Here is a 26,122-nt window from a genome sequence, read left to right as displayed (position 1 = left end):
CCGGGGATCCTCACCCATGTACCGCAGGGCGCGCCGCAGGACCCACAAAGCCTGAGCCGCCGTCACTCCGTCCCCCCCCACTCCGACCAAAAACCTGCCCCTGTCTCTCGCCACCGGCCGCCATCAACCGCCTACCCCACGCCGCCGGGCACACCCCCTCCCGGCCGCCCGGTCCCAGTACCACCCAAGTTCCGACCCCCCGCTGGTCCGTCTTCGAGCGTCGCAACCGCACCGCCACCTCCTGGGCTCGCACCTCCACATCCTCCCACAACACCCCCCGCCCCCCTCTCCCACCCAGCAACTCCGACACTCGAAACGCCCCGAAGAAAAGCCATGACATCAATGTGGAAAACCGTAACACATCGCCTTCATCCCTGCACACCCCCGGGAGCGCGCCGATCACTCTTTCCAGTAATTCTATCGTGATGGGACGGCGCAACCGCACCTTCGTAACCCTTCTCTCTCGCCCACCCCTCCAGCAACCAAGTCCCCAGCTTACCCGCCGACGGGGGGTACCCCCACCACATCTTGCCCATGAACGCCACCGCCGACAACTTGCCCGCAATTGATACCCGTGACAAACCCCGTTCCATGAGCACCAGCATGAACCTTACCACCTGATCCTCGCGCCGCCACCGGTCCCCTTGACACACCGCACCTGACTGCAGGAATTCCTCCCAAGCTAGCTCGTAAGCCTTCCATGTAGACACCGCCACCGACGCCTTCACCAACTGAAAGACCCAGCCTCGCCCACCGACCTCATGTCCTCCGGCACTGGCGTCCTGGCTTCCTCCGCTGTCGTGGCTAGCCCATGGAACCTCTCCCACTGTGAACGAGACAAAGCATCGGCAATGTCATTGTCCACCCCCGGGACGTGGCGCGCCTGAAACAGTATGTCATTCTCCAAGCAGCGCAACACAAACACCCTCATCAGTTTCAGCACCTGCGGGTCCCTGGCCGACTGCCTGTTCACCACCTGCACGACAGCCATGTTATCCACTCGAAACAACACACGTTTATGCGCCAACGCCCCTGCCCACACCGTGACTGCCACCACCAACGGGAACAACTCCAAGAACGCGATGCTCCTCCCTCCCGCCTGCCACTGCTCCGGCCATTGCTCCGCGCACCACTTTCCGTCCCAGTACAGACCGAAACCGCCGACGCCCGCCGCATCCGGGTACATAGTGACGTCCCACTCCCAGTCCTCCGCCGGCGCCATGGGCACCCCATTGAACCGATTCAAGAACGACCGCCACATGCGCAGATCTTCCTTCATCCCCGCGGACAGGCGCACATGGTGATGAGGCAAAGGCAACCCGGACAACACCAAACCCAAACGCCGGCAAAACGTTCGGCCCGCCCGCACCACGCGGCATGCAAAATTCAAATGGCCCAACAACACCTGCACTTCCCGGACCGTCACTTTCCTTCTCGACAACATTCCATCCATCAAAGCCATCATTGCGGACCTCTTGTCTTCCGGTAGGCGTGCTTCCATGGCGACCGAGTCGAGCTCGATACCGAGAAAGGACAACACTGTACTGGGACCGCACGTCTTCTCTGGCACCAGGGGAACTGACCCTCGCGCTCCCCGCCACTCGGCCCCCCAGCCCCCTCTGCCCCGCCTCCCCCCACCACCACGTGCCCCTCTCCCCCTTCAGCCCCCCGCCCCCCTTCTCCACTGCACCCCCCTCCCCCTGCATTTCCGCCGTGTCCCTGCCAGCCTCCCCTCCCTCCCCCCCGGGCTCAGTCATTGCCTCGCGTGCCACTCCCGCCCCTCCCCCCTCCCCCACCGCCTCCTCGATAAACTGCAGGGGCCGTTTCGCTCCCTTTCGACCCACCCGCTTAGAGCCTCCCTTGGCCTTGCCCTGCGGCGCTGCTTCAGTGCGCCGCCCCCCGCCCCTCGCTCCTCCGCCCCCCCTCCCGCCCCGCAGAGCCGGCCGCAGCCGCGACCGCGGCGGATCACATGCCGCTACAGCCGCAGCGGCGCCATCAGCAGCGCGCCGCTGTGGCCTTACCTTGAGGCCGGGCCGCAAGACATCTAAGCGGCCCGCCCCACGCAGCAACCGGAGAGCCTCTGTCACACGCGGATTGTCCCCCGCCGCCATCACGTCCTCTAAACACCGACCCCTGACCCGCACGACGCTCTCCCTGAACTGCGCACCACTGCCACAGGAAACCACGAAGCGCCGACCAACCGCTCCCAATCGCGCCACAACGAATGCAAAGGCCTCTAAATACAGACAAAAAATTCTACACCCTGGCTGCTGTGTCACCGCACCAAACAGTGTGTGGTGACACAAAATGGCCGGTTTAAATATGGAACCAGCCCAAAAGTAGCCCAAACCGCCCAACCAGCCCACAAACGCCAGCTACGGCGAGCCCCTGTTGCCACACTTCCTCCCCCCCCTTCCCTGGTGCCCCAAACTTCCCCCTTCCCCGGGGGGGGGCGAGCCTCCCTCCCGTCGGCCACCCCCCCAAATCCCCCTTCCTACTGTGCTAACACAAGGAGATGATGGACGGAGTGCTGAAACTCTTCAGACACGCACCCCAGTCACAGATCTGGGTTGAATCCATTATAATTCTTTAGCTCACTTCGCCTCCTCCGTTCAGACCCAGGTATATGCAAATCAGTCTTGACCCTGTGCCTCAAGGAACAGTCCAGTCCGAACTGCCAAGCCAGGTCATCCCTGAACCGGAAACAAGCATCCTGGGCGCAGGGTCAAGACTGATTTGCACATGGCTGGGTCCAAACTGGAAAGGCATGGTGAGCAAAAAAACGATGGATTTAGGCCCAGATCTCTGTATTGGGGTGAATGTATGACATTGTTCTGCAGTCTGTAAATCAATTGTTCTTTTTGAATCTTCCTACTGTGCAAGCCTGAATGTGAGCAAAGATGTAGGCACAGCTTCATAGGCAAGGATGCGTGCACGCTCCCAGTAGAAGTCAGAAAGTAACCTAACCTGGTGAAGGGCGAGACTCAGAAATCCTGAACCATGTGGGTCTGTTTACAGATCAAAGTGTTATGCACATCACATGACAGTCTTTACTAAACTGTATATCTCTGTATTGCCTCCCATGAGACAGAGAATTAGGAAAACATACGTGTGTCCTGGTAATTCTATGCACAATTAGGTGGTCCTTATATAGATATTATTGCACAAACACACATTATGAATGTATAAAGTATTTAAATGAGACTAGTTTCTTGTCGAAGGAATTAAACATACTCCTAAATGCCAATCTCAGGGGCCCTCAAAACAATGTAGTTACATCTTATGTAGATGAGTGTTATGATATTAGCTGTCAAGATGGTACAGATTATTAAATAGATAGCACAACAACAGATTTGTGCAATAAAAACGTCCATGAGAAAACGACTTCACTGTTTGAGAAACCGACCTGACAGGTGACTAAATAAGCCTTCTCTACAACTATTAAACAGGGAAAACAATGGAAATAATGCTGTCCAAAGTTTACCTAGCAGAGATTTTCGTTTTATAAAACAAAATCACTGTCTGTGAAAGGATTACTGTTGGAAAACTTCCATACTACAACTGTTAATTTGTGACACTTCAGTGTCAAATATGTAAAGTGCAAAGAGCTGAAGAATTCTTTCATTACTGAGAATCCTTAATTGAATGTCACATATGATGGAACTTAGAGGGTCTCCAGCTCTCGCAGGCAAGGTCAAGTATCTGTTTTTTCATTCCGGCTGACGCTCACAGTGCCAGTTTTACTAGGGTATGTGCTGAAATGGACGGGTTAAGGTTTTTTTTTTACTATATCTCAAGTCACTTTCTGTCAGTGACAGGCTTTGCTGGGAATGATATTCAGGCCCCCATCCTTTTGGTCCCAGTAATTCGTGGTCAACGGATTTAGATTTCCATTTTCTACGTCACGACTTGTAAACCATCAGTTCAAATCCTGTGCGTTGACTGAATATCGTGACATTTTTACTTAGCTTAAAATCAAACATGTTTCTAAATTACTGATTTGATTTGCCCATATGAGATTACGTTGTTATGTACATTAAAACTTCTGTAACTGACTACTAAAACATATATATAGTAAACACGTTATAAATACATTATGCATCAATTACCTATTTTGTTACCTAACCTGTCTCTGTTTAATACAAGTACGGGTTTACAAGCTCCAACATGCCTTGTGCTGTTGATATGCGGCCAGATGACAGCTTTATCTACGTCATGTTAAATTCCTAATTTACATAGTTTGTTTTTCTGTCAGTAAATTGCCACTAAGGAATAATGATTATTACACTGCCGCTGGTTAGAGTCAGTCTACACTCCAAAAATTCAAATTTTCTTTATGAGAACTTACTTTCATAGTTTGCTATTCTGCTTATTCAGAAGTAAACTTGAAATAATCCCAGCCACTAGTGGTGGCAGCTTTAGAGCAAAGCAACCGGTGGTACTGCACCAGGCGCCAAGTTCGGGGGCTTCAGGTGTGCGCTATATTTTGAAATATCTTGCAGGGTGAAACGCACCTGCTGCATAGTTACTTGTGTTCCCAGCAATTTTCAGGGAATAATAATCATGTCAATCTTACTATGGTGATTAATGTACCTTCTGGAGAGATCTGAGTTTTTTTCTCATCACAAAGTAGTGCAGAGGGTTATTGTGCTTGCTGCAAATCACGTGACGTGAAGATCACAGAACTGTATTTTCGATAGCTCATTGGGTTACTGCTTTCGGCACAGAGATCGTTTTGTTACTTGGCAATTCATAAGTAACAGTCTTTTTAATATAGCACAATCAGCTATTAACTGGCACTAAAGAGCTGCATGAAAACTGCAAGGCATAGGTTTAGAACCTTATGTTTTTCCTAAGTCTTAATTATCCTAAGGTGCTAAAAAGGGTTTGTTTGAGTAGAAATACATTCTCAATATTAAAGTCAACCCCAGCCACTGTGCTCCATTTTAAATTATGAGTATGTGCTTCCCCAGACTAAGTACTCTTAAAATACGCTGTTATGTAACATTTCCTGTACATTGATTTACAAACTTGTATGGTTCATTGGCTCTGTAGTGTGTGTGTGTGTGTATATATGTGTGTGTTATAAAGTGCTCCCACACCCTAATTTGGTAGGAATAGCACCATAAAAGAAATGAAATACATGTGAGAGAGGGGCTACGAAGAGATGAAGGGCACCGTTGGAGGGTGCAAGTGAGGGAATCCATGGAAAAGGAGGTCGGCAATAAATATTGTCCCGCTGGGCGCCACCAGCCCTAAAGCCGGCCTGGCCACTAGTAATTACTGTGGGGCACAACTCCACCGATTGTTTTTGACTTCCTTGCCACCTGGGCCAGGAACCAGCTATATGCTAATCCGTCTTAGTCCTGCTACAGTAGAAACTGTCCTGCCCAAACTGCCAGATTAGATCCCCTCCGAATGGCAACACAAGCGACCCAGACCGGTTTTGGCCTATGTGGGCCTCTTCCTGAGTCCTGTCACAGTGATTACGGGACTTAAGTCTTGGAATACCTAGCCCACTTAAAGTTCTTACTAAAGAGAAATAAAAAAGATGGTTGGATTGCTTGAATTAATCTTAGCCACTGGTATTTACCCTGGGTCGCAATCTATTCTATTGTTTTCTTGCCCATCATGCCACCTCAGGCAGGAACCAGCCGTATGTGATTCAGCCTTGGTCCTGCTCCAATAGAAAAGTAAACAAAAAAGTGATGATTAGAATGCTTGAATTCATCTCAGCTCTGGTAATTACTCTGGGCCACATCCCAGTCTATAGATTTTTCTCCCTCAATACCAGCTCAAATTAGAACAGTCATATGCAAATTAGCCTTGCTCCAATAGGAACAGTCCAGCCAGAACTGTCAAGCCAGGTCCTCTCTGAACTGGAGCACCATCAACCCAAGACTAGTTTTGCCCTAGTTGGTGCTCTTCAGTTGTGTGCTGCTTGGTTCCAGTGACACAGTAAGCACTGGTCCCACTCCTGAGCATACTGTTGAACCTAGGTCACTGCACCTAAGTGAACATAAAAGTTATTCTCTGCTACTGGTAACTACTTTGGGCTGCTTCCCAGTCCATAGCTTTTTTGCCCACAATGCCACCTCAGATTAGACCCAGCCATATGCAAATCGGCCTTGTCCATTAGGAACAGAACAGTCTAGTCTGAAATGCCAAACCAGGTCCTCTCGGAAGTGGAACACAAGCAACCAAGAGGCCAAGGATATGCCCAGACATGGGTTTCATGCTCACTGTGGCACTGGAACTAAGGTACAACCAACGGACAATGCCCTGTGCCCATCTAGTGGGATCAAGGTTTTGGGTTGCTTGTGTTCCTGTCCAGAGAGATCCTCGCTCGCTTGACTGTTCTTATTGGAGTTAGACCATGGCTGATTTGCTTATGGCTGTGTCTAATCTGAAGTGGCAAAGTGGGTGTAAATCGATGTGTTAGAATGCAATAGAGAGATTGCCAGTCCGGATATATGCATGCATTCGTCCCATCGCGTTTTGTGTTTTATCTTCCAATAGGAATAGACTGAAACCAGTCTAGGCTTGCTTGTGCTCCACTTAGGAGGAAACCAAGCCTGGCAGCAGTGGTGACTCCCTCGTGGGCCCCAGGGCTATGCCTCCTTGTTTTCCGGCATGGCCTAGTTTTCATTATACCAAGAGTCAATGATGTATTATTATTGACTCTTGGTATGATAATGAAAATGCTGTCTGCAACAGCCCAAGGAAGCTACTGACACTGTTTTATGGCTGGCACAGGTGCATAAATGTGCCTGCACTAGCCATCCGAGAGATTATCTAGGGCTGGTGAAATCGCAACTCTGGCCTCAGGGCCCTGACACGTCTCAGTTCCTCCCCCATCTGCCACGTGCTAAAGCTTCACAGCTAAAGGTAGCCATGAGCATGGCCCGACTGGCCATAGCGGGCACCTAGGCATTTCCACAGCGGGCCGCCAGGGTTGGGGGCCGGTTTTGGGCCCCTGGAGGCCGATTTAGTTACAGGGTCGTTTTTGCAGAATAGCTGCAATATTAGCCGCTGTAACAAAATCGTCCGAAACCGGCCGTGGCAAACAGCTCGGCTGCACCTCCAACCCCCCTAGGGGGCAGGCCGAGCAATTTGCTAGGGCCAGTTTTGGTTCCTAGTCCGGCCCTGGCCATGAGCGCTGCAGCCTTCTGCTGTGCAGTGCCTGTGGCTACACATCAATCAGCCAATCAACACACTCTTTCCGAACTCGTCATAGCATTAAGAAAGGGTGGGTGAAAGAGCAAAGATTAAAACCTTCGAATTTGCTACGACATAGGTTTGAGGTTTCTGTTTCATGCTCAAGCGCTGGAAGCAGAAAAAAACAACAGAAATCTAAACAGGGCCTGTGCAGGCAGCAAGGTAAAATAAAAAACACTTTCAAATGTGTGAGTCTGTGCGAGACCTTATGTTAGCCTGCGCATGTGTGTGTGAAAGTGAGAGAAAGTCAACAAAGGTGTGAGTGTCAGAATGAGTGAGATTGATTGAGACTAAGTGAGAGTGAGTGAGTCATGGTGCGCTTGAGAGTCAGAATGAGTGGGGCTGGGTGAGTCTGAATGAAACAGAATGAGCGATAGTGATAATGAGCAGGATTAAGTGAGATTCAGTGGGAATGAGTACGATTTAGTCGGTTAGAATGAGAATGAGTAAGCAAACCTTCCTAGAAAAAATAACACTTGCTCACTGGAACTTAAACCAAGGATTATGCCCCACCACTTTTAAGTCACCAGCCACCACTACCTGGCAGTTCTTCCTATTGGAGCAGAACCAAGGCTGAGTAACATATGGCTGGTTCTGTCTGAGGTGGAATGATGAGAAAGAAACCAATGTACTGGAATGTGGCCCTGAGTGAATCCCAGTGGCCTAGACTAATTTAAATATCTGAACCATGACTTTTTTGTGTTCCTTCACTTTCATGTTGCTGGTTCCCTAATAAGCATTTGACGCGGGTAGGCAGGTGCCTAGTCACTGTAGACTGTTTGATCCCTGTTGCGGGTCATAAAGGAAGGAAGAGGCTATGGTGTATTTATTATATTTTAAATATATATTTTGGATATTGAGAGCTTATGCTGTGGTGTGGCAACTAATATGGCCATCAATTTAGGGGTGGGATATGGAGTCTGTGTTTTGTACAGCTTAGTTTGAGGGAATGTTTTTGACTACATCACGAGGCCCAGACACGAATACCTTGTTTCCCATGTGTCATCAGCACCTTTGGCTACTTTCTAAACCACAGTCTCTTTGGGCAGGGTTAAAGGCAGAATCAACCTGGCAAGTAAGGGTCTCTTGTGGTCACTTTTACGTAGTTTAGTGTGTCTGGCAGGGTAGGCAAGGACCACATTCCTAATGGTACCTTTTGTGCTCAACGTGCTCTGTACTAAAAGTATACATTGCCATTCACACTGTGGTTTATCTAAGGGAAGCTTCATTCTTCATGAATAACTTACTGAAGAAAATTGGAATAATTATGTTACAAATTATGGTTCTCAACTCTATATGGGTGTTAAAAATAATTGCTTGTCCTTCAGATCGCTCATGGCTTCAAGAGAAGATAAAAATCGAGAAACTCCAGCAGAAGATACAGCAGGCCCTTCAGCATGTCCTTCAGAAGAATCACCGGGAAGCTGGGATCCTAACAAAAGTGAGAATCCAGTCTTTTTGACCACGATATGCTCTGTGACCGACCATTTATAAATCTTGTTCTTGCCAGGCATATTACACTGAATCCTGATAGCGTGGGATGGAAATAGAATTGATTGTCCCCAAAACCAGCTGTGTGGCACCATTGTAACCCCACAACCACTGGGTCCACGTACTTGAGTATGTCGGCGAGTAAGATAAATGGTTCTTCAATAGGGCCATGTGGGCATTAGCACTTTTACTTCGAGAATCCATGTGACCCATGCCTGTGCCAATTTGATTCACTTTTATTAAACAGTACATGCTGTCTGTGCTTGGTTTTCCTTGGCCCCAGAGGTGAAGAGCCTGTTGCTGCAAGTAAGCTTGGAGATTGCTGCAATAGTGAGATGCACTAACAGCCCAAGGCATTGCTAAACTTGATGTAATTGAGAAGATAGGTTTTCTACAGAGTTTCTGTCTTATCACCTCGAATCAATAGATGCAGCCACCAGAGAAAGGACCTCTCAGTACTGCTGGTGGCTGTGATAGTGGGGTTCCACTCAACGGGCCTTATGGTATTATGGCAATTTGTAGTTTGGGATGGTTTGTGTAGTAGCACAAAGTGTCACTGCTCAGATCAGAGTGTACAACCTACACATCACCAGTACAAATACAGGCAGAACATATTGAATCTGATCTTGCTTACAAAAGCACGTTTATTATTTCCACGGCTAATATAGAATTATTGTGCTCACCTCCAAAGGAAAAGTAAACTGTGTTGACCGGAGGTGTAGTTTAGTGGCAATATTGTTGACTCTGGAGACGTGGGTACGGATTTCTCTAATCCTATGGTTTGTTTGAGTCGGAGTAGTGTAGTTCATCTCAAAATATAACTATATTTAAAGTGCATTCATAAAAAATACAGTACTCTGATTGGTACTGCACCAAATGAATATTCCAGTGTATTCATAACAAACCACCAGTACTGTAAACTGTTCACAACTGGGCCCCCTCCCCAAACACACCCACTAGCCTGTAGGTTTGAGAGGTTGCTGCTGAAATAAAAAAAATGTTTACTGTAAAGTGCTCAACTCATTTAACTGAGTTTGACATGAAATACCTTGTACACAAACAATAACTAAAGTAGAAATTAGAGGGAAAAATCCCTCCCTTTAAAACATTCTTCACTTGCGAAATTCTCCACTTGAAATAATTGCGACCTCCCATAGTCATTTATTGCATATGCTTTGTTTTCTCTGCATTGATAACCTTGGCTTCCTGCATTTGTTTGCATTGCAGTTAATATGCAAAGTGTCAACGTTGCGAGCACTATCCGGACGACATTCAGAAAAGCTGATGGCATTTAAAGCAATATACCCAGACATTGTGCGGCTTCACTTCCCTCCATTGTACAAAGAGTTGTTCACTTCAGAGTTTGAAGCCGCCATGCAAATGGATGGGTAACGGGTACCTGTCTCAGTCTAGTCCTTCTGGAATGTCCGAAGTAGGAACATTTAACAAAATGAGAAAACAGACACTTTGCGCGGCCCTTCGCGGACCGGGCGAGCCTGCGCGCTGCACGTCTTTTGGTGGCCGGGGCTAAAGGAAGGGGAAGCAGTGAACACACCGATACGGATGGACTTGTTTTGCTGATGCGTTGTTTTTTTGTATTGTTATTTTATTTCTATATGGCCTACAACTATGGACCCTTTCTCTGTCTCGGCCCGCCATGCTTGGTCTGCGTCGCTCAAAGTTGTGAGGGGCTCGAGTGAGAAGGCCACCTCTCAGTAATGCACTGCCCGCAGACTTTCGACAGCATTATCTGGATGTCCCTTAAAGTAGACCATCTGCACAAGGTGACCTGCAAGAGGGGTTACGCAACAGCAGGAGGTGCTATTTTCTGTGTTACGTCCTGACTGCATCATGAAGGAAGGTTATAATACTTGTGTTGTCTACTAAAAGCCATTAGACAGAACAGCACGAAAAGGGTCCATACCAAAAGTTGCAATTAGCATTATATTACAATACAGGGTAACTGGGCATGAAGACTTATTATATATAGCGCAGAGGAATATTGTTTATATATTGTTTTAATTAATATTTTAATGTAACTTTTAGTGACTGGTATTGCTTTTTGTTGTTGAATTTAATATGGCACTTTTATTTTGCACATTCTTCCAGCTCATCCTGTTTAAATGAAATGCTTGTGTAAGTTGTCTGTGTTGCATGTGCACCAGAAATACAAGTTTAACTGAGACAAAAAGAGAGAAAGTTTGGAAGGTACGGTGGGAGCTGACTATGCTGCTGTTTTCGACATAACTGGTAAAAAAAAGGCTGGTCATACTCTGAAATCGTTGCACTCAAAAATGTAAAAAAAATGTGAAATTTGATTTCCAGAGTGATGTTGCTCTTTTGTGCGGTAGTTGTACCGCCGCAAAGTACAGGGATTTTTAAACTTGATTTAACTTATAACTGCACAGTACGCTGAAAGTATATCCGCTAAATACTTGGCAAAAATTATATCAACACAAATATATAAAGGAGGAATTGCATGCAGCATATTTTTCAGTATAAGGTTCCTTCAAAATACGGCATCCTTGTGATGGAAACGTTAATATTCTTGTCTTTGATATTTACGAAGGGTTAATTGGGGGAGGATAAATTGATACGAGTCATACTCAAAAAAGGTGGCAACAAAAAGAAGCCATTGATCGTTTGAAAATTGAGGGTAGGTAAAGGTCAATCCCCTACCTAAACATCATGAAAAAAAGTTTTTGTGTGGGTTTTTTGTACTGGCACTACCACATGGAACAATCCGATGTGGCAAAGTCCACTAGTAATACTTTAGGAAAGTAATTTCCAGAGCACTAACTTTACTGCCAAAGCAGAGCTACTTAACACTGGCACTTAACTTTTACTGAATTATACATGTGCACTATTCTTTGTTCTCCTACAGAAAGAGTTGTCTTCACTGTTTGCTGTAACTGCCCTCTCAGGATTGTAGCAATAGCAGCTGGAAAGAGATTTCCCTAAATATTTAATACTACGACTAACTCAGCCCCACCACTTAGCACAGTCATTTTAAATCTGGTATTACAATGAGGGTCACCATATGAATAATTCAACAAAGGATTTCATCGGGTCATTCCAGACTCTAACCATTGTAAGAAGTGGGGGGTGCAAACGCACAAACACTCGCTACAAAAAGTAATTATGTAATTGTCGGAAACAGGAACAAATGTGGAAAAGATGACTCTCCATAATGTCAGCAGTCCAAAGTAGGCTTTATTTAAACAGCGCCTTATCCACAGCTCGCATATCAGTAATTCATAACTCATACTGACACACATAGAATAGTATAGATTTAAGAAAAATTCTATTTGGTAAAGGATCAGATGAGAAAATGAGCAATACCAAGTCCTCATAGGATACCAGAAAACATTGACCGCTCTGCCATACTGAGTGGGCACATAGCTTGCACTACACGCTAAGCATTGTTGTTCGAATCCCCAAATTCTAAAGCCCAAGTTCTCTTCGTGGCCACTCTAGACTACTTTGTTCCAATTAAGCACTGGGATAGTGTATAAACTTAAAATGAAGCTCATAATATGGTTTAGGGTCACGACTATATGTGAAGGCATTTATTGCACGAGGGAAATGGCTGTCTGCTCAGAGGCTTAGGGCCATTGTACACAGTGGGGCCCTGGTTATACCTCTCTGACATTTTACGATGAGCATGAAGTTTAGCCCAGTCTGTTATCTAGGTTTATTGGAGTATATCAGTTTTGGTGTACAAGCAACTCTCGGGCAACTCACTCTCTGCATCACCAAGATTTAATGAACATGACATTGCTTTGAGTAGGACAGTGCTTTGTATCACCAGTAGATTTTCAGCAGCCCAAAGCGGCGCCATCAACACAGGTAGTTTTTCAGTGCTGTGAGGATATAGGTCCTTCTTTATCAAATTAATCCATGTGAACAGCCCGGTTACTTTTGACGATTTTCAGCACAGAAACACCCCAAACTGACATATATAATTTTTTATTGCCAATAAATCAAAATCTGGTACAAATTAGGGGCACTGGTAGCTAGTGAAACACCCCGAGGTAAAATGCTTTAAACATATTTTATCAATCCTCTTAACTGCAATAAGCTTTGCACTATTACATGTGAATGATAACCCAACTTTTTCATTTCATTCTCCTTCAAGGATGTAGTCTCAAAGATGTGTCTCGGTGTGGGTTAAACATTACCCTCCAAACCTAGCTTTATCTTCACCATCATCTCTGAGATTACTTTGGTGGCTGCACATTCACAACCACTAGGGATGAGGGAAAGCAGCTCAAGTGCGAAGAAAACAAAATGTTTCTCTTCAGATATGAAATTTGTAGGAGACAAAACCCTTTAATGTGTGCTTAGTCACAGCCTGGCTCAAAATTGGTCTAAAATGCCTCAAAATAAAACAAGGATCTTCTGCAATGTATAAACCACAGTTTAAGATAATTTGGTGAGTTAGTTTACACAGCTTGTCATGGCATAGACCAAAATCTCCAGAGTTAGATTGTTTTTTGCAAATACTTGCAAACAGTTTCAGATCAACTGTAGGACTCCTATTTCTTTTTCTTAATTAAAAGAAAGGGGTGTTTTATTAGTGGAAGTCAACATATGACAGCATAACACTGGCTGGAGACTAGTTTAGACCAGTCTAGAACCTGCCCTCTATCTAGTCACAAACCCAAATAAGCATCAGATGGTTAATACTTGATTTTTTAAAATAAAAATAAAGCATTTCTCTCTTTTTCAAGATTATAGTCAGGGTTTGGGCACATGTACTGCAATTGCAAAATGACACCTGTCGCACAAGGTTGACCTCTGCGCAATACTTCAAAGAGATTGTGCTCCTACGACAGACCAGTAAATGGTACTGCCTACCTGTCTGTCTTGTAAGAGTAAGCAAAAGATATGGTCTTGCAAAAAGGCATGGTTTGCTGCTCTTTCTGGAGCTCTGTGAGCCATTGGCATCTGCCCCTGCTCACTTAGGTTCTGGTTTCCCTCTGCTTGCAGTAGCTCTCACTACACTTTTTGTTTAGTGGTGTTCGTCTCCTTTCACTTTAGCTTTGTTTTCCTTCTTATGTCCACCTTCTGGTGTACTTTAGTGCTGTAAGTACAGCTCCTTTTACCTACTTGTTCTATGGCTTCCCTTGTCATCTTCGCACAGTTACGGGGTGAAAGATTATTTTCCTTAGTCATTTATATTCTTTAAAATGAGCTACTATACAAATGTAGTTGAAGTTGTTACTATATCTTATCTATTTTGTGTTTTTCAGAGGTTCTCCTTCGTGCTCTTACTAACTGTCCTTTTGACACTTTAAGTAAAAGTGGGCTTATCTAGAGGACATGTGCTTGCTTGCAGTTATATCTATTGTATAAAAAAAACAAGGCTCCTCCTGACTCAAACGATTGTTGTCAATGCCACTTTCACATACAGATAAGACACTGTAAAAAGGAGTCGTATAATAGCAGAATCTGCTTGACAGTGCCTTGTTCAGTTTGGCAAATGTTTGTGTTGTCATTTAGTATAATAAGGCCCGGTTTTAATAGAGCCAACCAGTTAGAAGACTTCTTCTGAAATGTTCAGTAACATCTATCTGATCACTTTTCCTATGGAGATAATAACAACACTCCTCAGAGGGTTCCCAAAATATGCACTGGTCTGCAAAATGCCATACTAATATGAGACTTTTGCACATTCTGGCAAGCCCAGTGATTTTCCCTGGCATAGGCTTTATTTCTTGTGAGGTGCTTGGTCTACTTTGTGGAAATATTTTCCAGGGTATTGTGAATTTTGTGCATTGGTGAAACTGGTGGGGCCAACTACAACTCAACCTGATGAAATTGCAAATCATGCTAATGGCAGATTGTGAATTTAAAAAAGCATTAAAATGAGGGGCATTAAACAGTCATTTCGCCAGAAAAAAAGAGCCGAGTGTGCTCTATCTTCGTGTGAACTAGGCGGCAAATATTTGCAATGGCTGTTAAGAAACAGTATATTGTTTACAGTACTTAAATCCAATCCATTCACGGTCTGCCTATTCCTTTTAAACAAACATATTTCCCAAGAAGTATTTGTACAAAATCGGACCAAGAAACTGCTCTTCTGCCAAAAGGCCATGTCGCTATATTTATAACCAGTTTTGTAATCCTGTTATTAGTGTATTGAAGAATACTTATCGTAACACATGACCACATGTTGATTCCTTTTCATCACTCATCATCTTCTGTATGCTCATGTCAGCCATTTTACACAGGGTTCTTCAGTGTTAACACTGGTGCGCTCGCTGGATGTATACCTACATTCTATAATTTTCACCCCAACCAAACTTTCTTTAAGATGCAGCAGACTTCCATTAACTAGCTCACACCTCACTCAACCCACGTTTGGCCATACATGTACTGTGGGACAATACTGCTTGCCTAGTCAAGGGGTTGGGTATTTTTAACTCATATTTTCATGCTATCCTTAGATCTGAGTTACTCTGCTATTCACCACTCCAGCATCTTTTCAGACCTCTCACCTTAGGAACAGTTGGGAGGTCATGGAGTATCATTGTTTTCTTAATGTATTGCACTTGATGTACTGTTGTTTTTACTAGTTATTTTCTTCACAATGTTTGGATTATCTGGCATAGTAGGATTCTTCCAACTGAAATCATCGAATTGGGCTGTTGGGGTTTGTAAAAACAAAAATGACAACCAATACTTGCCTTTTAGCAAAAGCTTTCTGAATATGACCAGCCTTTCATACAAGCGTATTAAAGGGCAACCTATTCCTCATTTCTCTTTATGTTCACAAATGTCTAATTTTATCTTCTTGCACCAGTTTCCATGGTTGAAAGTGAGGCAAAAACCCTTGATAAATCCATTACAGTCATGCAGAGGTGTAAGACCATTCTATGCACTAAAGAGTAAATAGCTACTCACAACTTAGCACTTCTTCTGAGACAGATCAATTTATGACCCTGGCATATTGCACACTGGAGAGTTGCTGGTAATCACCATCACATTTTGTACATAGCAATAGCATGACCTGCCAAAGTAGTCTCTGTTTCATCCCTATTGTTTATGGAGCATCAGGACTATGCTCAGCCCTATTACAAATACGGTTGTCAGCACTCAATTGAGGTTAGGACACAGGTTTGCAAATACATTTTGCTTAGCTACCCCACCCCTAGTCTTCAAACTCAACTTGGGTTAGCTGCAGGCAGATACATTTAAAGATGCTGACTTGGAATCTTCATTTGGGACTACAGAAATGTAGGATAATAAATGTACCAATCACCAGGCCACTTTGCGTGTAAGGTATATGGGTTTGTTTATTATAGTAAGTGTCCAAGCTCTTCTAAGATGTCACCTTCTTAGCTGTGTGTAGCTAACTACAGGTTAACTCTATTCCTTTTGAAACTTGGATTTTATTGTTATATACAAAAACAAAAGCTCCACCCTGTGGAATTTAAATTAAAAATGAATGTTTTCAACATACAGTTGTTTACAACAATGAACGAATGAAGTTGAATCAGTGAAGACGAAAAGGAACAATGAAACAAACCAAAACCAAAGTGAAGAGTTGAATCAATCTATTGAATTTATAAAATTTATGAAACGCCATAAAGGAAGTAAAGGTGTGGATGGTCTAACGACTGAAAAAGTGTCACACACTCCGGTGATAAATGAAAAATAGATTTGAAAACAATGAGCCCTGATTTAGATGGCAAGTGGCAAGATGCAACTGTAAGGGTCTCAGTCCAGCAATAGTTTTGTTACATTCATTGTTAGCAATTGTAGGGTGAAATCTTATTTGTATAGAATCTGGATACCCACGAGTGAAATTGTTGCTTCTTTTCTGATGCTAGCACTTGAACTGAGCTTCATGTGAAAATGCACATTCACACAAGCATTACCAGGAGCAAACATTATTACTATGCTGCAACCACACTAACCTTACATTTTCACTCACATGCGTTTTTGTTTTTATTCCAGTCATTTGGAAAACACCTCTTTTGACAGGAATGTGTATGGGCAAGATCCTTTCAAATGTGAGTCTTGTCATAATTTAAAAGAAACCCATCATTTTCTAACTGTGCAGAAGTGTTTTCACTGTGGTTTGTCCATATTTGTGATACATCACTAACATGCAGTGGCATTTGGTATGGAACAAACCGCTGTCCTCGGAATATATTTGTTATTTCTGTTCTATGCTAGAGTGATGTAAATGCCTGTTTGCCCAGCCTTTGCTCAGTGGAATGCTATATGACCTACCTCTCCCACCAGTCCTCAGGTCTGCAGCAGAGAGGCTACACAGCAGGATATTATTAACAGATGATTTCAGATATGTTTCTTTAAACTTCACAAAACGTATTCTGACCCAGGCAGAATTTCTGATCCAGGAAGCCTAGGAGGTTGACTGATTCGTGCTCAGGTGAGGAACCAGCACCATTAGATTTGTTGGGTTTAAGTGGCACTCACATTTACGTCTCCATAGGTACTTCTGTGTTTTGAAATATATGTTCTATTTCTGGTTCATCTTCCTGATGCAGACTTCACAGGAAATGCTAAATCTTCAGCAGACTAGGGTAAATTTGAATGTATTAATAATTTTCTAAAATCACCTTTGTTGGTTCTGTAGCATTCTAATTAATGAACATTTATGCATTCTGGTAGATTACCTTCATTTGGTTGAAACAACACGTTTTTGTATTGCAAGCACTAGGGGCACTAACTATATGGGAAAAGGTCAGTTCTAATATTATTTTATTGCACTGCAAAGGCATTTTCATTCTGTGACTGGGCCTTTGAGAAATGCATTCAGTTAGGTGACAGAGTTTACTGACCAAAGGAAATTCTGAACTCTCCTGTCATCTGTTTGCTGCCAGTCCCACAGAGCACCAGCAATTTTACTGACATTTTGTCTGGTTCCATTTCACTGCTGTGCACGACTGGCTTAGCTCTGTAGCTTTACGTGATCATTCCACCTATAGTGCCAAACATGTTTGTATTTCACATGCAGCAGCTTAGCAGACAATGCTATTGGTTTTGCAGCAAAATGCAATTTAATTTTATCCAAAACCATGCGCAAATTCCATTATCTTATGCATGTCAGGGGACAATCTCATAGACCCCTTGTTTTTGTCTACAAATTTTCCAATTTGGGCCAGTGTTAAGAAGTGCACCAAGGAGACGGCATCATTTGAATATATCATCCTCTCATTAGATCACCAACTGCAGGTCAAAAAGAACATGATGTCCATTCTGCCAGCACAACAGATTCCCAAATATTTAGCAATTGCATGATTGATCAGTTGGCTGCAATTAAATCGAATGTCAAAGAATTAGCAGGCTGCTCTTTAATACGCAACACCCATCTTATGTTACCAAGGTTCTCAGTGTATGTATATAATGTATGTGTGCTTGTGTCTGTGAATGTGTAGGTGTGTGTGTGCTGCTGCTTCTAGATTGATAATGCCAATTAATTAAAAAAAGGCTATGTATTAAAACATAAGCATTGGAAGGTGGGGAAAGATTTTATTCTATACAAAGCCTTGTCTGGACCACTTTAGAGAGACTTCTATTTTTTTATCCCTTCTATAAATATGTATGGCACTTGAAATGTTCCTGCAATAAAATGTGATTTGTTTGAAGATAAACAAAAAACGATTTTGTAATGTGAAACAATGAAAGAAAGTTATGTAATTTTTTAAGAAAAGAAACCTCAAAAAGGAAACTTTGTATTATTTTCTTGATGGAATTTGTCTATCTGTCTATGAAACGTATGTCATTAAATGTGCCATAACAGAAATGTGCTTTTGTATAAAAAGAATTGTTGATAGATTAAAGGTTTAGCTGTTTTGTGTTCTGACATTCCGAAATGTGAGACGAGAGCTGTGGTAGAATCCGATTGGATCACAGGCTTCCATAAGGGAGGACTGCTCTTGTTTGCACACGTTTTTCATTCCTCTATAGTGCAATATGTACCTAGAGCACTTGCGGGTGTCCTTGGATCCCTCAGGGAAATAAAATACAAATGTGTACAGGTTTTCTTTCACTTTTGTTTTTGTTTGTTTGCTAAGGAATGTCAACCACATCACTTGATTGTTATTGCAAGAACCAGCCAAGTATTAATCCCAAAACCCACAGTGTATAAAGTTTAATTTGATCATTTTTAGCACTCAGAGAAAGCTGACATTTAAACCATGATTCATATAAAACATTTTTACATATTAGACAGGATCATAATAACACTCACTTAGAGGTTATCACCAAATTGTCATATAAACCAAAAGACCTAATTACTTCCGACCTTGACTTTTATTGCAACATTTTCTTGGTATGTTTAAAACCGTAAACAGTAGGAAGAGGAGGCAGCAGTTCCATGTTTTAAAAAGAGAAAACAAAGGGCCTGATTTAGAGTTCGACAGATCGGTTACTCTTTCACAAACGTGGCAATATCCCGGCCGCCATAATACAAGCGCCACAGTATATAATGCACATGTAATACAGCAGATTGGATATTCTTCGCGTTTGTGATGGGGTGTCTCATCCACCAAGATCTAGATCAGGTTCAAAGTGTTTTGCAACTGCATGTGTAGAATAGCACAAGATGCATACCACCAGGTTCTTTTTGGATAGACACCATTTGCTCAGTTACCCGTATTGGAATCTTTGAGAATGTAAGCATTACATGTGTGTACATGCTACGACCAGGCGTGGCAGAGCAATCAGAGGAAAGCCGGCCTGGATGGTTTTATTTTGTGAACCTTTATCTATCCTTAACATAAGGAAGGTCTAAACAGAATTGCAGCAGCTGTTCTGAAGGGTTGACCAAAATAAATGTTGTCTACTGTGCATCGTATTTCATTGGGTGACATTTCGGGATGACTATTATCTGGAGTTGGTACACACTATCATTCACTAGTTGAGCAACTTTAGCATTGGGTTCTAAAATAAAGTGAGGTAACAGCACTGCATTTGTTGGTGAACCGGAAAACCCTTGGTTAAGTATAATCCGGTTAGTATAGTGTCATTTTAAAAGTAATTGGGAGACCTTTTGATTACTTATTCTAGTAATTTGACGAAGAGCAGAAATTGATTAATGTGTAATTAAAATAAGGTTGTGTTAACTCCAAGTTAGAAAATCGCTCCTCATCATCAGTTATTGGTTCTCTAAAAGGGTGCAAGGATTTTAAAGATGATTGCCATTCAACAATGGTAGTCTCAGGCCATCCAGGCCCTTGGAATATGCAATTTGTGATAATCCATGTTAACCCTTAGTGGAAGGAAATAAGAAACCAGTCTACTTTAATTAAAAAAATAAAACATTTCAGTTTCTCCAGCTCTTCTTTTTGGCCTACATCAAAATGATGAAATAATAGAAATGCCCATTTACTTAGATGTGTACACTAAATCTGCATGATGGAATACAATTAGGCTTGCTTAGATAGTAAATCTTGCAACAAATAGCATTGGAATAACTTTGATATGTGAAGTAGTGTACAGCTCTGTCAGCTAAAGTACAGATTTTTTACATTTGGGTAGAGCCTCCCTTTTCTCAAGTTGCTATCACTGCAATCCATTTTTATCTTTCAATATTGTAATCTGTATTGTTTATTAGTACTTTTAGAGACTTCCTTTACACTTAATATTGGATCATCAGCATTGCCATGGAACAGTGCTAATGATAGTGCTTCAGATGATTTTAACCAAATGTAATTATACTATGAACCATAAACTAATCATTTGAAGCTGTTCAAAAGAATAATACTTTGAAAAGTATGTAAGATCTCTGCAGCTAAAAAAATCCAACAAACAGCAGTTGATAAGCCTATTGCTAAAATAAATTGTATATATTAAATATTTTCAAGTCATGACAGATTATGAAACGTTTGCTTAAATTAATACAAACATTGAAGATCTAGGCACACTCACCTTGTTTAGTTGTACAAAAGTGACTGGTAAAACTCATACATGTGTTGTGTTAAAGATAAATATCGACAGTAAAGCCTTTGACGCTACACATTCTAGGCTTTTGTTTTTACTGTCACTGGTTTAAAAGGCTTCACAAATACCATTGTTTTAGAGCACCCTGCAGTGTGAGTGTGTCTGATTTTCAAATAGACATTTGAGTGAAAAATAAAAGCTATATATTTGGCACATTTTTAAAGTTGAAGGAGGTAGAGGGTTTCTTTAAAAATGCACAGTGATATTGGCTTATGCACAGGTGTATTCAGTTGACAATCAATACTAGATATTTTATGTTCTAGGTGTAGGAACCTTTAGCTACAGCAATAACCTTGGTTGTTAGGGTGAGCCCAACTCTTAAAACCAATTTTGCATTTTTGTACACGCTGCAACACTTTACAGATTTCAAAACTTGAACATTGTTACTTAAATGTTTAAAAAAGGGCAATACTACACCAAAGGAAAATGTTTGTGATACTGACGTTTGAGAGTTCACAATTGACAAGTTTGTTTCCTAGTGTAATACATTTTGTGTTATTACTAATTTTTCTAGAATAAATACACATACAATAGCAATAAGTTGTTGATTCGGGCCCATCTACAAATCAGAAAATACTAAACAATTCAAAAGACAATCTGCTGAGTTCCAATCTTTTGATGAGGTAGCGGATGATTGTGCATATTTTATACAAAAAAGGGTGTCAGTAAAATTTTGGCTGCAATCCCAATGAAATCAGTTTCCAGACATGTATATAAAGCTCATTACAAACAAAGCTGCCAGTGAAATTATGTCCCTTTAACAATAAAAAATAAACTTCATAGTGCTGATCATGGACAGTCAAACAAAACATTCATATACATTTATCAGTACTACTAATTCCTAAAAGTTATTTTATAATTGAGAGAAAATAAGGACAACTGTTGTCATAGTTATCTAAAGAATACAGCAGAGTGTATTCTCTGTTAGTATATACTATTAAACAATTCTCTAAGTGTATATAGAAGTTTAATTTCACTTAGTCACTCACTGCATTCAAGCTCAGACTAAATTAATCAGTCAACTTTAACAAAACACAACTTTCCTGCTTAATCATAGAACTAATGTCCTAGAAATGGTTGTACTGGAAGAGGTTTCCTGGTAAACTTTCACAAATTTCAGTGGTACATAGGAAGAGATCTTAATGTCCTTGTTGAATGTGGTAAATTCCTACATGTTCAGATATTATCCTAAATGCTGCTAAATATTTTCCAGTGCTCTGTAAATATTTGTGGTTGAAAGACACCTTTAAGCTGTTGCAATTGAAGCATGGCCATCATACAAAATATAGCATTCATAATAATGCACCAATAGAGTATGCACATTCAACTCCACTTTTTGACAAAAATCGACATAAATAATGGCAATACAGAATTGAAAAATAGCTTTAACATGCAGAGATTTCTTTGAAAGTTCAAAAGTAGATGTGGTCCTAGTTTTACATAGTATTATCTAGTTATAATCTGGGAATAATAGTTGGCTGATTCTGCGTATTTCATTGTGTCTGTCTGCTCTCTAATGGAGACCGATTTTTGTATACAACTATCTGGGCAGTTGGAGGCTTCATCAAATTTTCCCAGTTTTATTCAATAAACGGCAAGCCCCAGACAAGGCTTTACATTGTAACAGGATTGCAGTGTTTGGTGGTTTATTTGCAAAGAGTTTTAAATGTTGTCCATTTTATGGCACCTTTATAGATTTTCTTGTTTCCAAAGTACAATAACAATAAGTTATATATAATACTGTAGCCATAACTGAATGTCAAGCAATAGAAAAAAAACTTGTGCATTGATAAGTCACAGTGTGTACATCTGCATGTAAATGCAATCTCATGTTTTTTCTACGCAAGCCTCAGATATCTTTTTATTGCTGAGTTAAGGACTGCTAACAGCCCAAATTTATTTTTCACTAACTTTTATTAACTCCCTTCATTATCTTCTATTTTATTGAGTTTCCTTCCTGTTTAGTTCTATACAAACTAATGTTCTGGATTTCTTTCTGTATAGGTTTGAAAAAAAGGTATGTCACACTATAAACAGTCTATTCAGTGCAAATATTTATCTGTTTATCAAATACCACAAGATGCTGTATAATATCGTTTTTGCAATATATTCTATTTTAGACTTAATTGTTTAGAACCAGAGGTGTGCTAGTTTTGTGTTTTTCTAATGTGTGGTGCTAGAAAAGGTTCATTTGTGAACAAAAACAAAATCTTTTAACAAACAATACCACCTTTGGGTCTTGTTAATTTCATAGTGTACATAAATACACATTATTGTAAATGCCCAACAGGTACCTGTATCAGAGTGCTAGGCTTGGGATATGCTTCTCTCTTTAAATACAGATGATACTTATATAAAACATTCTGTAATATATTTATTCCAGACATTATTACCTCTTTAGCTTTAAACATTTGACATCAAAACATCGATATTGATTTAAGAGGTTTCTACTTCTTTACTATCAATGCCATTTGGCTGTTATTATCAATCTGGATTATGTTTACCACAGTTTTCAATTTAGTGAATTATTGGTATTCTAATAATATCCACTTTGGATAAAGAACATCTATACTTGGTATTCTAGTAGGCTGAAAGTTTAGCCACTACCCCTGTTGACTCTGTATGTTTCAGTGCAATTGTTAAGGTGCTGTGTGTACAAATTAGTGGGTTTGCAGCCTTAGATTTCTACCATTAAATGGCAAAGAGCTAAAAAGAGAAAGGTGTTTACTATAAAAATTATATTAAAAGGTTATTAATGTACACAGATGACTGAAATATTATAGGTTTCCTTAAAGTCAGTATTGCCAGCAACTTTAAACTACGTTTAATTTAAAAAATAGTCATAGTTTTCAGAGAAAAATAGTGTTTAAATAATGAATGCACTCAACATGCAGAGACACATTGTTTAATTCAGAAGCAGTGCATATGCAGCTGTTGGAATAAATGATTGTGTTTCACAATTAATAAAACTGAAATAAACAAACATATTAGTCCATCAGTTAATTGTAAAATATATCAAGCTTTCTCAAATGTTTGACTGATGGTTTACAATATTACTTAATTGTTTAATGATTTTAATGGATCTTTATTAAACATTTTGAATCAACAGGCTTATCACATACAATTTAAACATTTACAATTTTGTGGTTAGGGCATATTGTTATCAAAATGAAAAGCACCCACAACAGGAATGCTTTATTACTTTTTTGATATGTCAATGCATGGTTAATATTTTCTCCAACAACCAAATGTCTGAAGTAAAAAGAGGGTATTTTTCATGCTGAGAAAGTGTGTGGTTTGAGGATACACACCTAAAAATAAAGAACAAAACCTCAAAGGCAATAAGCTATTTTCCCGTATTTGTGTGTAAACTGCATGCAAGTTTCATTATAATTATACTGTACTTGTAAATATGTTTTCTGTTACATCTATGGTATATAGAAACAAACTCACAGACATGATGGAAATGTAAGCTGCTTGCAGGGATAATCAAGTATTACTTTCATTAAAACCTTGCTCATGGTCTTTTGTTTTAGATATTTTTAAACTTCTGTTACTGTACAATTAATCTTCCTTTAACTTACTCTTACAGCAATCTGCTATAACTCAAACTGTGTTAATTTAGTCTGGAAAATAGTATTTTGATCCATTTTGTAAATATAATTGTAAAAAAGAGATTTAATGTTGTCTTTTAAATACTTCAATTTCCATTCTAATATGAATGTTGTTATATTGTTCTTAGAAGCTGTACCTTTAATATTACCTTTAATAAAAGTACAATGGCCACATCAATTTTAGATGTGCTTTATGTACAAAGACCCTATAATAAAACTGCAGCTTGTAATGGACCCTTTGCCTTGTACTTTCTGTTCCATATTCTGCCTGTTTACATGTGTAAGATGCTATACACTTTTTATATACTTTTGACAGAATGATTTTTCATTTTCTTTGTTTTGTTCTTTGTTAAATCCTAACAGCACACTCAGTATAAGTGTCTTTTTTGGTACTTAGCCATATTGTGTAACACAGCCAATTAAAGAGACCAAGGACCCTAAAACGGCGTTTCTTAGCTCCATTAGTGGGGACCTCAGTGAGGTCATCATTATGCTATATTGTGAGCTCCTGGTCATACACATCAATCAGTTAAAACCAGGGCTGCTGAGATTATGCATTCGGGCGTACGTATGCAGCAGGAATGACTAAATCATTCAGCAAGGAAAGGCATGTTGTGCAGCAGCCAGGTAACACAAGTTTCTTAGTAGGAATTTCTTAAGATTCAAAACCCAGTACCTAAAAAAAAATACAACATATTTGTAATTTTTAATACAAAAATAAGTACCCTGTTAAATCAACTGCAGTTTTGAAAACTATGAGACCAATTGATAAAAGCATTTATGAGTATAGGAAATAGTACCAAATGTGTACTCTTTTACATACTCTTACATGTCATTGGGAATGAGCCTCAAAAGTTCCAACTCCCTATTAGTAAAAGTACCAAGAGGGTTAGTCCTTTCTGTTTATACTAACTGTACATAAATATTCACATTGTAGGAGTACTGCTTTACATTCTACAAAATGTCTTTGTGAATAGGCTGCAGTGAATAAGTGTTAAATGTGAAATAACAAAAGGAAAGACAAAGGAGTCAGTTTATCCACCCCATGTGGGATACTTTTAAATATTTAAAAACATTTCATTTACTGTTACAGCAAAAACCCGTCCCCATTCCATGAAAAGATGCTATCTACTTTGTCTAGGCAACCTTGTTGCCTTTATAAATGGCGACAATTCGGTTTTGTAAAATATTTTGCCAATCATAGCACTGCAAGTCCAGTAATCGTATTAACTTTTGATCTGTTTGAGTTCAAAACAAAAAATGGGCTATATTGCAAGGGCTGCTTTATATTAATGGAGAACTCGACAAACAATCATGTTGCTCCATTGGCCATCATTATAAGTCCTACTCAAATTAGTAAGTTTGAAAATGCAGGTTGTGGGTCACTGTACCATTTAACTTGGGTTACTGTGGGAAGTGTGATCATGTCAGTGTAATGCTTGAGAAGCTTTTAGTAGTGGTAGAGCATGCAAGCATAGAAATACATTGATGTTGCACAAAAGACCTATAAAGGTGGAAGATTGTTTGGGATCTTGTTCTGCTAAAATAAGTCATGGATACAATGTATTAGTCAGTTATGCTTCTTAAGAAATGTATTTTTTATACTTTCAGAGCTCAATTCTGGTTGCCCAAAAAGTGTAATTGGACCACTGCTCAAAACTTGACAAGAAACTTAACACAAAAAAAACATAAAAATATAAAATTTTACAGAAATGATGGTCAGTGGGCAAAAAGGAAAAATTATAATACAGAATAAAAATAACTTTGAAGTAGAAAATGGGACAGAATAACTATTCAGTTGCCTCTTCTATGGAGAATGG

At 40.8% G+C, this 26,122-nt stretch overlaps 1 protein-coding gene across 1 annotated transcript in view; it reads left to right on the top strand.

Annotated features, from left to right (window-relative positions):
- The window catches only part of RORA (RAR related orphan receptor A), a 245,817-nt gene extending 221,341 nt beyond the window's left edge, over positions 1 to 24,476 (top strand). Inside the window, exons 9-10 of the mRNA XM_086955808.1 lie at positions 8,547 to 8,659; positions 9,937 to 24,476. Of these exons, the coding sequence (XP_086811934.1) occupies positions 8,547 to 8,659; positions 9,937 to 10,101 (278 nt within the window). The 3' untranslated portion in view covers positions 10,102 to 24,476. The remainder of the gene's footprint in view (positions 1 to 8,546; positions 8,660 to 9,936) is intronic.
- The last annotated feature ends 1,646 nt before the right edge of the window (positions 24,477 to 26,122 follow it).

This window comes from Lissotriton vulgaris, chromosome 2_1 (assembly GCF_964263255.1).
Source record: "Lissotriton vulgaris chromosome 2_1, aLisVul1.2, whole genome shotgun sequence".
NCBI lineage: Eukaryota > Metazoa > Chordata > Amphibia > Caudata > Salamandridae > Lissotriton > Lissotriton vulgaris.
The sequence above is the reverse complement of the archived record's forward strand: the minus strand, read 5'-3'. Positions and strand labels throughout refer to the sequence as shown.